Genomic DNA, 14,856 nt, shown 5'->3' with positions numbered 1-14,856 from the left:
TGGCGTGAAGCATACTCCCACGGTTGGGCTCCCACCCCCACCAGCCATGCCCAGAACTTTTGCATCTCTCTGTCCCCGTTAAACATTAACTCCCCATCTTACCCGCCTCCCAGCCTAACGGATTTTAAGTGGTACTTTTTAAGTGGGACAGGGTACCATCCGAAGCCTTTAAGCAGGGGGTGGGGAGCGGGGGGCAGGAGGCGGGATCTGATTTCACTTTAAGAGATTTCTTTGGCGTTCTGCCTTTCCCGTTCCCACTCCCTCCTTCCCACCGGTGTCCATGAAGGACCTGCCAAGTGCCAGGCTCTGGGGTCTGAGCAGTGGACAAAAGAGACCCTGTTCCCCCTTGTCGCGGGGGAGATTGTTAGTACAGTAAACCAAGAAACAAAGTTCCGCAATGACATCCCTTGGCTTCTCCTGAACCTGTGTGTGCGCCCTTCTTCAGGCTTCCTGAGAGAGGTCTGATGTTCAGCACTGTGTGAGTTTCAGGGGTGCAACTCAGTGATTTGATGCATGCCCAAGGATTGCACGAGGATTGCACAAGGATTACCACAGTGACTACGTTACCTCCCTAGTTCCCTGTGCAAATGATGAGAACATTTAAGAGCTACTCTCGTAGCCATTTTCAAGTATATCACTGCATAGTAAGGATAACTATAGGCACCGGGTTGTACATTACACCTCCAGGATGTACTCCTCTTAGAAGGGCACGTTTGTGCCTTTAGACCAATACCTCCCCATTTCCGGCGCCCCCCAGCCCCTGGCAGCCGCCATCCTGCTCTCGGTTTCAGGTTTTTTAAATTTCACACACACGCGAGAATACACAGTATCTGTCTCTCTCTGCCTGACTTGTCGCTCTTAGGGTAATGCTGTCGAGATGCAACAGCACGGTGGTAAGTGGCAGTACGGTCTTCTTTTTTACTTTTGAATAATATGCCAGGGTGTGTGTCTCACATTCTTTCTTTATAAGATCGGATTTATTTGAGAAAGTGAGAGCACAAATGAGAGAGAAAGAGAGTGAGCATGAGCAGGGGGAGGGGCAGAGGGAGAAGCAGACTCCCCACTGAGCAGGGAGCCCGATGTGGGGCTTGGTCCTGCGACTCCAGGATCAGGACCCGAGCCGAAGGCAGACGCTTAACTGACTGAGCCCCCCAGGCGCCCATTTGCTTGTGTGCTTGCTCCCTTCCTTTTTCTCTTTCTCCTTTTCTTCCTTCCTCTTCCTTCCTTCCTTCCTTTTTCTTTCTTTCTCTCTTCCTTCCTTCTTTCCTTCCTTCCTCTTCCTTCCTTTCTTTCTCTCTTTTTCTTTCCTTCCTTCTTTCCTTTCTTCCTTCCTTCTTTCTTTCTGTTCTTTTATCACATCTTTTTTATCCATCCATTTGTCAATGACACTAGGATGTTCCATGTCTTGGCTACTGTGAATAATATTGCAAGGAACAAAGGAACATGTGTATCTTTTCTAAATACTGTTTTGTTTTCTCTGGCTACATACGCAGAAGTGGGATTGTTCGATCACATATCCCTATTTTTTTTTTCATATATCCCTATTTTTTATGTTTTGAGGGACCTCCATACTGTTTTCCACAGTGGTTGAACCAATTGGCTTTCCCACCAACAGTGCACAGGGCTCCTTTAACGCCCCTACCAACATGTGTTACTTCTTGTCTTTTTGATTCTATTATTCTGACGAGTGTGAGGCACTATCTAATTGGGGTTTGATTTGCATTTCCCTGGTGACAAGTGATGCTGAGTGATGTTGAACACCTTCCCTGTATCTGTTGGCCATCTAGATGTCTTCTTTGGGAAGCTGTCTCTTCGGGTCCTTTGCCTATTTTGTCGGTATCTGGTTTTGCGTGTCCAACTCTATGGATCTGTTATTCTGTCTGACTGTGTCTCTGTGTGGTTCTTTGTGTTTCCACCTGCCTCTGGGTTGAATCTCTATCTGTGGGCTCATGAGGATATCCATCTATCTTTCTTTATGCCTGTCATGGTCAGCCTGCATGTGCGTCTCTGAACTTATGTGTCCCCCAAGACAGAACTCCTGTTCATTCTCACAGCTCAAAAGAGACAATACTCTTCAGAGATCATGCCAGGGAGAAGAGGCCATGGCCAGCCATGACGGAAGTCCTGGGTGCAGATAAAGATGACACATCACACCTGAATGTTTAGAATGCAAAAAAAATAAATAAATAAAATTTTTTTAAAAAATGAAAGCACTGACTAGCCAAACCCTCAGGATGCAGCCAAAGCAGTTTTCAGAGGGAAATTTGTAGTCTCCAAATGCGTTTATTAGGCAATGAGAAAGATCCAAAACAAAGAGCACCTTAGAGTCAGATGAAGAAAGAAAGAGCAGAAAGGGTCCTTGGAGACTGAGTTCAACTTCATGGATATGGAAACCGAGGCCCAAAAAAGTGAAGCCACTTGCCCAAGATCACAAAATAAAGCCTTTGCTAGTGAAGCTGGGAGCCAGGGCCAGGTTTCATCCCACCCAGGCCATTGTTCAAAGCCCAGGAAGACTTTGAGTGTCACTTACTTTTGAAATCTATTTTCTAGAAATGATTTCATTAAAAAAATAAAAAAGCCAGCAACAATATGTCATGAATTGAAGGCAAATGCTTTTCATCTATTCACTGAACTTCCTGGTTGCTCAAATTTATTGCAAAGAGTACCTCTTGCTTAAAGAGCTGTCCCTATCCCTCAGGCATGGCGCCTTGCAAACCTGACCCTAGATTCCTGGGTTGGGGGAAGTGGGTATTCGGGCCCAGAGACTCTCGGGTGCCCACCACCCCCCAAAAGCAGGAATCAGAGGAATGAAAAACTGGGTAGAAGCAGGCAGAGAAGGGCGCAGGCGTCCCGGCCTCCTGCCCTCTCCCTGCCAGGAAGCAATTTTGCAATTCTGACCAGCTCCTTTCCCCTGCTTGGTTCATGTCCAGCCACTAACGGTAACAGGATGTGGGTGAGGACGTCCCTAGGAGGGGAGGTGGCCCTGCGGGCAGTCCAGGCAGGTATAAGGCCACCTCACCAGGCTAAGGGAACACAGATGGAAAAGAGAGAGGCTGGCATGTCCTCTTGGAGCCCACAGCGAAACCAGAGGTAAGCCCCCACCCCACCTATGGTGGGCAGGACTAGATAGCAACCGTTCTGTCTGATGTACCAAAGTCCCAGGGCTAGACGTGGGTCTGCAGGCTGGAATAGACCGACAGCTGTAACTATAGACAGACGTGCTCTCATACACACACTCACTACAGAAGTCCCAGGTGTTCCCCGGGCCAGACAGAGATTTGGAGGCCCACCAACACCTCCTGACCGACACCCCATCAGAGGCCTGCTGGAGGGACCAGGAAGAGCAGAAGTCCCAGCCTTCCAAGGACTGTGGTGCCAACTGGAAACCACCCCATCCTAAGGCCAAATTCCTGTCCCAGATCTGCACGAAGCAGGATGCACTTTTCACGTTCGGAGTTCCCTCTGGAGTGCTGGGTTGCACCCAAGCACTTTGGAGTGAGATGGAGCTGGGGCTCCATCAGAGAAAGAAACAGAACCTTGTTTGGATAGAAAGAGCAGGAGGCCAGAGGGGAAACCTTGGGAAAATCAAAGAAAGCTTCATGGAAAAGGGGACATTGGAGCTGGGGTTTTGCAGGATAAGTAGGAGTTCACTGGCCCTGCCTTCAAAATTTGGAGCCAGGGAGCTAAAAAATGACCCGGAAGAGGCACCTAGGTGACTCAGTGGGTTAAGCCTCTGCCTTCGGCTCGAGTCATGATCTTGGGATCCTGGGATCGAGCTCTGCTTTGGGCTCTCTGCTCCGCAGGGAGTCTGCTTCCTCCTGTCTCCCCGCCTCTCTGCCTGCTTGTGATCTCTCTCTGTCTGTCAAATAAATAAATAAAATCTTAAAAAAAAATGAAATGACCCAGAAAACAAGCCAGAGCAGAAGAAATTAGCAAGAAATTAGCAAATTTGACTGTAAATCATTAACAGCCTGTTGGGGCTGGGCTGGCCAGGGAGAAGGGTAGCATTTATGGGTCAGACTGAGAAACTCAGTTTTCGGAGAGTTAGACCACTCTCCGGATCTGCAGAAACTTCTAGCAGCTCTTGGCGGGTGCGGGTGGAAGCCAGGAGAGGAGCAGCGGGTGATTGCCCGAATCCAGGGGAGCCATGAGGGGGCATGGTCCCGGGTGTGGAGATGGAGACAGGAAATAGTTGGCAGAGTCTGGGGACCCTTTCACGAAGTGGGGTATATCTTCTCTCATTGCCTGCAGCCCAGGAGGCCTGAGTTCCCATCTTTCTAGAACACTGTTCCTGCTGCTGCTCTCTGTGGTCTCAGCTCAGAATGTCACCCCAAACCGGGACACCTGCTTGGTGTTCCATTCGATCAACGGCAGCTCCGTCTCCTGCCACCCACCCGCCAAACTCCCTCACCGCTTCCCTGCTGACACAGTCTACCTCGTGGTGGAGTTCTTCAACCTCACCCAGCTGCGGGCCGACACCCTCCAGGGCGCCTCTAACCTCCAGGAGCTACACCTCTCCACCAACCAGCTGGAGAGCCTCTCCCCTAAGTTCCTGCTGCCGGTGCCTCTGCTGAAGGTGCTTGACTTAACCTGCAACGCCCTGACCCAGCTGCCCCCCGGCCTCTTCCGGGTCTCAGCTGCTCTCCACACCCTGGTGCTGAAAGAGAACCGGCTGGAGATCCTGGAGCCCTCGTGGCTGCAGGGGCTCCAAGCCTTGGGGCATCTGGACCTATCGGGGAACCGCCTGCAGACGCTGCCCCCTGGGCTGTTGGCCAACTTCACCTCTCTGCGCATCCTTGACCTCAGCAATAACCAGTTGAAGACTTTGCCCCCGGACCTTCTGCGGGGCCCCCTGCAGTTGGAGAGGCTGCACCTCGAGGGCAACAGATTGCCGGTGCTCGGAGAGGGGCTCTTGTCACCCCAGCCAGACCTGCGCTACCTTTTCCTGAACGACAATAGGCTGGCCACCGTGGCCGCCGGCGCCTTCCAAGGCCTGTGGCAGCTGGATATGCTCGATCTCTCCAACAACTTGCTCACCGGCGTCCCCAAGGGGCTCTGGACATCCCTGGGGCAGCCCACCCGGGACATGAAGGACGGCTTTGACATCTCTGGGAACCCCTGGATCTGTGATGAGAAACTGGACGACCTCTATGAGTGGCTCGTGGCCAACAGAGACAAGATGTTCTCCCAGAATGCCACACGCTGTGCTGGGCCTGAAGCCTCAAAGGGCCAGAAGCTCCTGGAAGCAGCCAAGTCCCACTGAGGCCTGGGGCTGAGATGGTGAGACAGGCCGGGCAGCTCAGCGCATGCCACTCAGCAAATAATTCACCTTCGGCTTCCCAGAGCTGCCAGGACCCGCTTGCTCCAGGCTGCCCAAAATGCACGTGGGGCTCTCCAGCCTCCTGTACCCTCTTCCAAGACATGTCTTTCCCTGGGGGCACCTGGCAGGCTCAGTCAGTAGAGCACTCGACTCTTAATCTCAGGGTCGTGAGTTCACGGTGGCCATGGAGCCTGCTTAAAAGAAAAGAAAAAGAGAAAAGAATGTTTCCCCCCGTTTTCCAGATCTCTTGGTCTCCAGGCTCCCTCAGCCTACTCGGCTCCCTCTGGCCCAGCCCTGGCTATGTGAGGGTTGTCTCTATCTGGTTCTGCCTCCCCACTTTGTGAGGGGGGGGGTGTCCGAATGCAGGGCCTGGGTCTGGCTTCCCTCATAGCCAGCATCATTCAATTTGGGGTCAGACCTGAGGGCTTAAGAAATAACCGTGGAATGGAATTGGAATTCTAGCAGAATTCGCTGTGTTCCCAGCATCTCCCAGGTTGACTTCCTAGTCCTCCCCAAAAGGAAGGAGAAGGAAAGAAGAGGCCTGACCCAGGGTCTGGGGTGCAAGATATAAGCTTCCAGAGGGATGGCAGTGGGGATCTGATGGCCCGTGACTCCTCCTCCCCTCCCCCCTATCCAGGACTTAACTGGAAAGAAAACACTGACCATTGCCCGGAGTGTCATTTTACCGGTGGATTCCTGCCAGAGCTTGTGTCCTGGGGAAGGTTTAAATTAAACCAGATTGCTTCAGGTCTCTGAACAATTTGTCATGCTGGCCCATGACAAGCGGAGGCGGGGGGGGGGGGGGGGGGGATAGCCACCCACCCAGGGCGGGCTTGGGCAGGCTGGGTGGAGCGGAAAGCATAGGAGCCTGTGTTCCTCCCACTCAGAACCTTGGGCCACCTGCTAACACAGTGCTGGGCATGCTGGGAGCCAGAGTCAGATTTGGGGGACCCCTGGGTGTTTGGGGGAGGGGTCCCTGGAAGAATGGTCATGGCCACATTGGTGGTCATTCCAGGCATGATGATGAATGCCAGGGAGGAGCCTGGAGTCTGGCCGAGCGGGGTTTGAATTGGATCCCTCACTTTGCTCGTCTGTAAAATGGGGATCCAAGGGAATGGGCCTGCCCGGATTCCCGGCCAAGTTAAATGGCAGATTTTTTTTAAATAACCAGAAGGACCTTGAGGACTTGCCCAAGGTCTCTCCTCCGGGAGGCGGTGGGAGCTGCGGGATGTCCTCCCGCTGTCTCCGCGGCAACAGCAGGGTGACAGGTGGCCAAAACTGGCCGAGGAAAGTAGCTCAATCCTGGGGCATCCAGCGTCCTCAAGTTACTATGACAACATCTTCCCCCCAGCCCCGCCCGACCCTGACTCCGACCACCACCACCACCCCGACCCGGACCGAGCCCCAGGGAAGCGCGCAGGGTGGGGAGGGTAGGCTGGAGCCCCGCCCCTGAGACACGCCTCCGCCCGGCCCCTCCCCATTGGTCGGTCCCAGAAGGCCCCGCCCCCCGAGCCGCTATAAGGCGGGAGGGGCCAACGGTGGGCGGAGACTGGAGCCAGAGTCTGGGGTCTGCCGGTGCACTTGGAGGCTGTGGCTGCACGCGCCCAGGTCAGTGCCACGCGGAGAGCGTCCAGGAGAGCCCCGCAGATTTGGGGGCTCCAGATCAGGTGGGCGGGAGAGGATCCAGCGGCGTGAGAAGGGAGGGGGATGACGGGCGGAGCAGGTGGCCGAGACCCTTGGCCCAGTTGGCTGAAGCTCAGGACCCATTTGGGCGGGGACCAGGGCCCCGAGGGCACAGGGTGGAGCTAAAGGAAGAACTTCGAGCAGGAGCCTCAGGTCGAGCTCCCGACTCTGAGTCCGCTTAGATGAGTGGCTTTGGAAACACCACAGACCTGCTGGCCGCCTCAGTTTCCCTGTCAGTCTGTGGACTTACTGGGATTCTGCAGCTGCCCCCTCCGGCCCTGCAGGGGGCTGCGTATGCAGTTCTGTCGGGGAAGGGTGAGTTGGGGGCGGGGAGGGACGGCAGGCACCTCCTCTCCTTGGCAGAAGAGAAACAGCTCAGAGAGGTGAAGTCACTTCCCCAGGTCACACAGCAGGTAACGGCAAGATTTGAATCCAGGTCTTTCCCTCTCCAGAGCCCATGCTTTGAATCACTACAGTGTCCCCACCTTGCCAGAGCTCTCTAGTGGGCACCTGCTGTGTGCAGAGCCCTGTGCATGCATTGTAGCTTTGTCCACGTCCCTCATGACACTGTGAGGTAGGTACCTCCATTACTCTAGTTGGTTTTTTTTTTTAAAGATTTACTTATTTATTTGAGAGAGAGAGAGAGTGTGGGTGTGCAAGCAGGGGAGGGGTAGACAGAGAGGGAGAAAAATCTCAAGCAGACCCCCTGCTGAGCGCAGAGCCCAACACAGGCCTCACGACCCTGAGATCACGACCTGAGTCGAAATCAGGAGTCGGATGCTCGACGGACTGAGCCACGCGGGTGCCCCATCATTACCCTATTTTGAGGAAACTGAGGTCGCAAGAGAGAACAATACTTGCCCAAGTCACAAAGCCCAGCGGGACAGAACCCAAGGCCTGGGCAGGACTCCGGGGGGCTGGTGTGTAGAGGCCCCTCTCACCCTGTCCTGCCCCGCAGGGTGTTCGCAGCAGGCATGTCAGAAGATGAGGCTGCCCAGTCGCCCCCAACCAGCTTGTGGGAACAGAACCAGCAGGTGCGGGGCTGCCCCTCCCACGGAGGAGGGGCACAGGCCAGGGTGGGGGGATATCCCTTCTGGGACAGTTTCAGACCAGGTACCCCCTCTCCTTCCTATCCTTGCTGGACCATGGAGGGGGTGGCGCAGCCTACTCATTTCCCAGAGGGGCACCGTCTGGTGCCGGGAGCGGGGAGTGTCTCTCCCTCCCCGACCCCCAGGGTCTCTGCCCAGGACTCTGCATCGACCCCGCTCCCAGCACTTCACGCCTGTGAATCTCCCAGCCCTGGAAACCCATTTTGCAGATGGGAAGGCTGAAGCCCCAGGTTACCTGCGCAGTCCCCTCAACCCTCTCGCCCACGTGGTCATCCTGGCCCAGAGAGGCCACGTGTGGACTGAGGTGTGGCTGAGCCCCCCCCACACCCCCACCCCCGCCCCGCCCCATCAGGGGCCCCTCTGACGCCGCCTCTTCCCACAGAACGTGGTGCAGCGTGTGGTGGCCCTGCCGCTGGTCAGGACCACGTGCACCGCGGTCTTCGATGCTTACAGCGCGGCCAAGGACAGGCACCCGCTGCTGGGCTCTGCCTGCCGCCTGGCCGAGCACTGCGTGTGCGGCCTGACCACCCGCGCCCTGGACCACGCCCAGCCGCTGCTCAGCCACCTGCAGCCCCAGCGTGAGTCCCACCCCGCCCCCCCAACCCCCTGCGACCCTGGGCCCCGCCCCCCACGACCCTGGGTCCTGCGGTATGTCCCAGCTGCCTCGTCCCCTCCTTCTCCGTCCCCATGGCAGGCTCTGGAGGGCACCTGCTGAGTTGGGACCTCCTGGAGAGTGCCGTGTAGTCCGTCCACCTGTCTGTCCCCCAGCCACACATCTCACCCTCCCCCAGTCCTGCCAGCGCCATCTCCCACACCCCGCCTGCCCCCGTTCTTGGCTGTTTATCTGGGCCGCCCTCTTTCTGTCCCCTTCCTGTGTGTCTTGATGTCCTCCCTGGTTGGGTCACCTGACACACCTCAGGTCCCTTTGCCTGTCCACCTCCCTCCCCGTCTTCCTCTCTGTTGTCTCCCCTGCATGTCCCGAGCCCCACATACCCCCAGACTCCTGGGACCAGCTGAGGTGTCCAGCCTGGCACAGGGGCGGGGGGGTGGATCGAAGACCCTTGACTTCACATTTGACCGAGGAAGGGGGTCACTGGAGGGTCCCAGCTCAGGGCCTTCCCCGCCTCCTCCTCGGCCAGTTTGGGTGACCTTGAGTCTGCTCGCTGGGGCATCTGAGCCGGGCGTGAACGGGGAGTCACCTTGGCACCGGTGGCCGCGCGGTGGCAGGGCTGAGGCTGGGAGGGCAGTAGAAGTGGTGGGGTCCAGCCTGGTGCCCCGCCCGCACCCTCCGGGTCCCCAGCCCCTTGCCGGGTGGCCCAGGCCTCCCTCTACCTTTCCCTACCCCTTTGCCCTCACTCCCCGCCTCTCCCCTCCAGTGGCCACAGTGAACCACCTCGCCTGCCGGGGTCTGGACAAGCTGGAGGAGAAGCTGCCTTTTCTCCAGCAACCGTCCGAGACGGTCCGTGGGGACCCGGGGAGGGGTGGAGGTGGGAGGGAACAGTGCAGCCTCCCCGGGACCAGCCTGGACACCTGGGCCGGCCAGACAGGGGGGCGGAGTCAGGTTTGGGCCCAACTCAGAAAACACGAGCCAGACAAAAATAATCAGCACCCGAGTCTAGCAGGTTGGGGCCCGTCATCCCCTCAACAACCCCGTGCGGGAGAACTTTTTTTTGCCTCCATCTTATAGAAGGGAAATCGAGGCCCAGAGCCAGGAGGGGCCAGGGACCCCTTGACACCCAGCCCCAGGGAGCTGGGCTGAAAGAAGGGAGTCAAAATCTGGAAGGAGCCCCCTCCCACCAGGTGGTGACCTCCGCCAAGGATACGGTGGCCAGCGGTGTGACGGGCGTGGTGGGCCTGGCCCGGCAGGGCCGCCGCTGGAGCGTGGACCTAAAGCGCTCCATGAGCCACGCCGTGGACGTCGTGCTGGGCAAGTCAGCGGAGCTGGTGGACCACTTCCTGCCCATGACCGAGGACGAGCTCGGTGAGGCCGCCACCCTCCCGCCCTGCCCTGCCCCTGAATCCTTCTGCTCAGTCCGCATCCCCGGTGGGGATGGATCAGAGAGGTCTGGGACTTGGGCAGGGCCACACAGCAGTTCAGCAGGAAACACTGAGCTGAGCCCAGGCCTGACGTCCGCATCCCCATCCATGGCTCCCCGACCCACATTCTGCTAGAAATCAGACCGTGCAGACCCTAAGAGTCTACGGGGCTCAGGAACTTGAGGGTTGTGAGTTCGAGTCCCAAATTGGGGGTAAAGAGGACTCAAAAAATAAAATCTTACAAAACAAAACAAAAAGCATCATTCTCCAACTTTCTACCTCCTGTCTCCGATCCCAGAGACGATCTGACCTCCCAACAACCCCTGCTTTAGGGCCTGGGAAAAGTGTGTCAAGGCACCCCCTCGTCTGCAGAAAGGCTGCGAGTCATTTATGAGGCACCTACTGTATGCCAAGCACCTGTAGGACATCCTTCACAGACCGTTGAGTCGAGGGGTTAAGAGTGCCTGGGCTGGAATCCGGAATGTGCCTCTTGCACGCCGTGGGACGTCATTTCCCTTTGCCTCAGCGTTCCTCATCTGTAAATGGGGCTCATAGCAGTGCCCACGTCCTAGGGTCTGGGGACGGTTAAGTGGGTTGATACTGGTAAAGGAAATGATAAGTTAGGGAGTCCGTGGGCTTGTCCACCCAGAAGGAGAGTGAGCAGACGTGGCGGGGTGGCCATGCTGACCCCGTCCCCCGTCCCATCCCCCAGCGGCCCTGGCGGCCGAGGCCGAGGGCCCAGAAGTGGGCTCTGTGGAGGAGCAGAGGAAACACCAGGGCTACTTTGTACGTCTGGGCTCCCTGTCCGCGCGCCTCCGCCACCTGGCGTATGAACACTCCCTGGGGAAGCTGAGGCAGAAGAAACACCATGCCCAGGACACGCTGGCCGAGCTGCAGGAGACGCTGGAGCTGGTGAGAGCCCTCTGTCCACGCCCCCGCCACCATGCAGGCCAGTAGGCATGGACCGAGTGCCGGCCGAGGACCTGGTCCTGAGCTGGTCTGAAGGGGGAGGCACAGCCGCGCTCAGCTGCCTCCAGCGGTGTGTGTTCGAGGCTGGGGAGCTCAGGGAGGGGTCAAGGCTCAGCCTGGGGAGACGGGAAGGGGTTTCGTCCCCGGGGGGGGGGGGGAGCAAGAGCTGGAATTTACAGGCAGTTAGGGTAGTTCAAGAGCGAGAAAAAGTTCCCCTTCCCTTGCTTTCCTGCCACCAATCCCAACCCTCCCCAACCTGTAGGTTCTCTCCTCTGCCCTCACTGTCCATCCCTCCTTGCTCCAAAGGACCATGGCAGCCCCCATTTAACCGAGCTGGATAAGTTCAGACGCCGCTAACCTAACCTCTTCCTCCTGCTGCCTCTCAACCTCCGTGCTTCCAGGGACTCAGGTCAACACCCAGGAGCAAGCCCCGACTCCCCTCTTCTCCTCTGATCCCACACCCCGCACATCAGCCAGTACCCCAGCTCTGCCCATAGCTCCCCCTCGTCTTCACGCATCCAGGGCCAGGCCACATAACTGCAGCCGATCCCCGGCCCCGCCAAGGACTCCACTCTGTCCTCCCCACAGCACCCACCAGAGGGCGCCGATGAGCCCCTGAGATGGTTTATCTCTGAGCACAACGTGGGCAACGTTTGTAGCCCCGGTGAAAATGCCCTTCCTTTTCAAGGCTGAATCATTTCCAGGGTGCAGATGGACCACGCTTTATTTCTATTTATCTCGTAATGCCTGACCTGTCCCGGGCACCGAAGGCACAATGGGGGTCCAGTAGGGGGATCAGGGCCCGGATGGAGACATGCGAGGGGTTGTGGAATCTGCCCAGCCAGGAGGACAGGAGGGAAGACTTCCTGGAGGGGGAGTCATCTACACTAAAACTTAAACTGGAGTGAACCAGGCAGGCCATAGAGTGGAGGCAAGTGCGTCGCCAGCAGAGGGAGCCGCACAGGCAAAGTGAGCCTGAGTTTTAGGGGACCCACAGGTGTCAGGGTCCGGCCAAGAGCAGAGGAGTGAGCGGGCAGGTGGGCCAGGCTGCATCAGCAGGCGGGGGACGGTAGCAGGGAAGAAGATGTTCTCTAGATGTTTATGGAGACCAGATCCAGGCTAGGATGCTGGCTCCTCTGAGCCCCCAAATCGTCCAGCTCTGACCACCACTATCCCTGTCCCCTCAGATCAACCTCATGCAGTGTGGGGTGACACCCACTGCCCCGGCCCGCCCTGGGAAGGTGCATGAGCTTTGGGAGGACTGGAGCCAGCGCTGCCCAGAGAACGGCCGCCGCCGCAGCCAGGTAGGGTGGGAGGGAGAGGGTGAGCAGGGGGAGGTTCTGGATCTGCCCAGGTCGCCAGGGCCCAAACTCCAGCTCTCTCAAACCAAGTGCTGAGCTCCGCTGTTTGGAGGGTGCGTGGAGAAACTGAGGCAGAGGCTGGTCTGGGTGGGCGGCCATCTGAGGCCATCCATTCCCACCCTGAGACCCCTCCCTTCCCCCACAGGCAGAGCTGGAGACGCTGGTGCTGTCCCGAAGTCTGATGCGGGAGCTGCAGGGCACAGTGGACGCGCTGGAGAGCAGCGTGCGGGGCCTGCCCCCGGGCGCCCAGGAGAAGGTGGCCGAGGTGCGGCGCAGCGTGGACGGCCTGCAGTCCGCCTTCGCCGACGCCCGCCGCTTCGGGGACGTGCCGGCCGCTGCCCTGGCCGAGGGCCGGGGCAGTGTGGCCCGGGCCCACGCCTGTGTGGACGAGCTGCTGGAGCTCGTGGTGCAGGCCGTGCCGCTGCCCTGGCTGGTGGGGCCCTTTGCGCCCATCCTCGTGGAGCGCTCTGCGCCGCCGCCCGACCTGGAGGTTCTGGTGGACGAGGTCGTGGGGGGCCCCGACCCCCGCTGGGCTCACCTGGACTGGCCGGCCCAGCAGAGAGCCTGGGAGGCCGAGCACGGGGACGGGCCAGCCCTCCCAGAGGACATTCCCAAGGAGGAACCCGTGCCCTCCAGCCCCCCCAAGCACACCCTGATGCCAGAGCTGGACTTCTGACCAGAGCGGGCCGCCGGGCAGCCGGGGCAGCCAGCAGGAGGCCCGCCTCTATCCGAGATCCCTGCTGCCCCCTAGTGGCCGTGTGTGCGCACTAATGGCCCATGCTGTGGCCTCTGCCCCGGCGCAGGGTGGGAGTCGGGGCGGGGCTGAAGTCGCCTTCTTAGACCAGCTTCACTGATCTCACGCCCTCCCCAATCCTTCCCTTGGGCATATGGGGACTGGACCCCAATTCAGGTCCCACGAGCCCCCGGCTGGGTTCATCTGTCGGTGGCCCCGGTCCCTGAACTCCAAGAAGCCGACAAAACTCCCCATAAAGCACACGTTTTGCCCAATGGCTTCTACTCAGGGTTTTGAAAAGGGAGCACCCTCCTTCCCGGCCACCTTGTACACCCCGGACTGGGGGGTCCCCGAAGATAGCCAGCTGTGTCCACTGGACCTGCGGAACCAATTGCTTTGCCCTTTGGGGTTTTGTGCTCCGGAATAAAGGTGCTTTGTGTTGTTCAAAGGCCTATGGCCCCTGTTCAGGCCGGGGTGGGTCTTAGTTGCAGGGTGCCGGGGACCTCAGGTGTGTGACTGCATGGCTCAAGCCAAGGTTCGAGATTTGAAAGCAAGAGAATGCCTCTCTGACCAGCTTGACATCCTGTCGAGTCCCACCTCTAGCGCCCGGTCCACATGGGTTAGGCACCCAGATGCAGCTTCCTGGAATGGAAGCTATTCACACTTTAGTATAAATGAATTTCTTAGCAACTGCAGAGAACAGGAGCAGAGGGAGAAAGAAGTCAGACAGAACGGGAGCAGAGGGAGAAAAAGTCAGACAGGGCAGAGGGAAAAAGAAGTCAGACAGAACGGGAGCAGAGGGAGAAAGAAGTCAGACAGGGCAGCCCGTCCTATGCCAACCTCCCTAGACCCACGGGTGTTGACGTTGCTGTGATTTCTCCAGCTGCGCTGGTCAGAATGAGACAGACAGAGGTAGGGGAAGGGCCACGGGCCAGTCTCTTGGGGGCCTTCCCATCCTTTGACCGAATTCTTGGCCGCCCCTCAGACTCCCCTGTGGCTGGGTGGGGTGTTAGGACACCGCAGTGTAATGTGGTGAGGTCAGGGTGGCCTCTGGCTTCCTTAGGATCTGGCCCAGGGGCAGCTCTGGGAGGCTGAACTACCTCCCACTAGCCAGATTAACTTCCCCTCCCCTGGTCAGGAACGTCCATGGCTCCCATGCACCCTCAAACCAATTATCCAAACCCCTTACCCTGGCATGCCGCATTCCCACCGAACTCTGCAATTCCCCCACCGCCAGGCCTTTGCACAGGCCGTGCCTGGAGTCCTCTCCCTCCCCAGCACCCACCCATCTCTCGGACACATCCCGTCCATCTTCAAGCCCCGGCCACAATGCCACCTCCTCCAGGAAGCTTTCCCTCACTCCACCCCCGTGGGATAGGCAGGCAGCAAACTCGGTAAAAATCCTGCTCTCTGGGGCCTTCCCGTGCAGCGGGAGAGACAACAAACTATGGACAGATCATGTCTTAGTTTTCTAGATGATGAAAAACATAAAAGGGTTGGAGGAAGGGGGTGTGTGAGGGTAGAAGGAAGGGTGTATATTTTTAAATAGGAGAAGGGGGTCCCAGAAGACCTCTCAGAGCAAAGACTGACAAGCCTTCTGGGCAGGAGGCACTGCCCGCACAAAGGCCCTGGGGCGGCACCGGC

At 58.1% G+C, this 14,856-nt stretch overlaps 2 protein-coding genes across 4 annotated transcripts; both read left to right on the top strand.

Annotated features, from left to right (window-relative positions):
* Window positions 1-2,970: 2,970 nt before the first annotated feature.
* On the top strand, window positions 2,971-5,988 carry LRG1 (leucine rich alpha-2-glycoprotein 1). The gene is made up of 2 exons (XM_045991511.1): window positions 2,971-3,090; window positions 4,252-5,988. Exons 1-2 carry the CDS (start codon window positions 3,038-3,040, stop codon window positions 5,261-5,263), a joined length of 1,065 nt encoding a protein of 354 aa, XP_045847467.1. The 5' UTR covers window positions 2,971-3,037; the 3' UTR covers window positions 5,264-5,988.
* An 893-nt stretch (window positions 5,989-6,881) lies between these two features.
* On the top strand, window positions 6,882-13,640 carry PLIN5 (perilipin 5). 3 transcript variants are annotated; one of them, XM_045991235.1, is made up of 8 exons: window positions 6,882-6,928; window positions 7,962-8,037; window positions 8,495-8,690; window positions 9,489-9,571; window positions 9,913-10,093; window positions 10,862-11,061; window positions 12,306-12,422; window positions 12,625-13,640. In XM_045991235.1, exons 2-8 carry the CDS (start codon window positions 7,978-7,980, stop codon window positions 13,153-13,155), a joined length of 1,368 nt encoding a protein of 455 aa, XP_045847191.1. In that variant the 5' UTR covers window positions 6,882-6,928; window positions 7,962-7,977; the 3' UTR covers window positions 13,156-13,640. The 3 variants fall into 3 exon arrangements, with proteins under 3 accessions (XP_045847191.1, XP_045847192.1, XP_045847190.1); XM_045991236.1 differs by having other exon boundaries at window positions 6,883-6,987; XM_045991234.1 differs by lacking the exon at window positions 6,882-6,928 and adding an exon at window positions 7,459-7,577.
* Window positions 13,641-14,856: the final 1,216 nt, after the last annotated feature.

This window comes from Meles meles, chromosome 20, assembly GCF_922984935.1.
Source record: "Meles meles chromosome 20, mMelMel3.1 paternal haplotype, whole genome shotgun sequence".
Classification (NCBI taxonomy): domain Eukaryota; kingdom Metazoa; phylum Chordata; class Mammalia; order Carnivora; family Mustelidae; genus Meles; species Meles meles.
The sequence above is the reverse complement of the archived record's forward strand: the minus strand, read 5'-3'. Positions and strand labels throughout refer to the sequence as shown.

Bases quoted from the DNA above. Each gene is read 5' to 3' on its own strand.
- LRG1 (XM_045991511.1), top strand. From the start codon at position 3,038: ATGGAAAAGAGAGAGGCTGGCATGTCCTCTTGGAGCCCACAGCGAAAC. The intron at 3,091-4,251 runs GTAAGCCCCCAC...CATTGCCTGCAG, and splicing joins AGCCCACAGCGAAACCAGAG to CCCAGGAGGCCTGAGTTCCC.
- PLIN5 (XM_045991234.1), top strand. From the start codon at position 7,537: ATGCATTGTAGCTTTGTCCACGTCCCTCATGACACTGTGAG. The intron at 8,038-8,494 runs GTGCGGGGCTGC...CTCTTCCCACAG, and splicing joins TGTGGGAACAGAACCAGCAG to AACGTGGTGCAGCGTGTGGT. The intron at 10,094-10,861 runs GTGAGGCCGCCA...CCCATCCCCCAG, and splicing joins CATGACCGAGGACGAGCTCG to CGGCCCTGGCGGCCGAGGCC.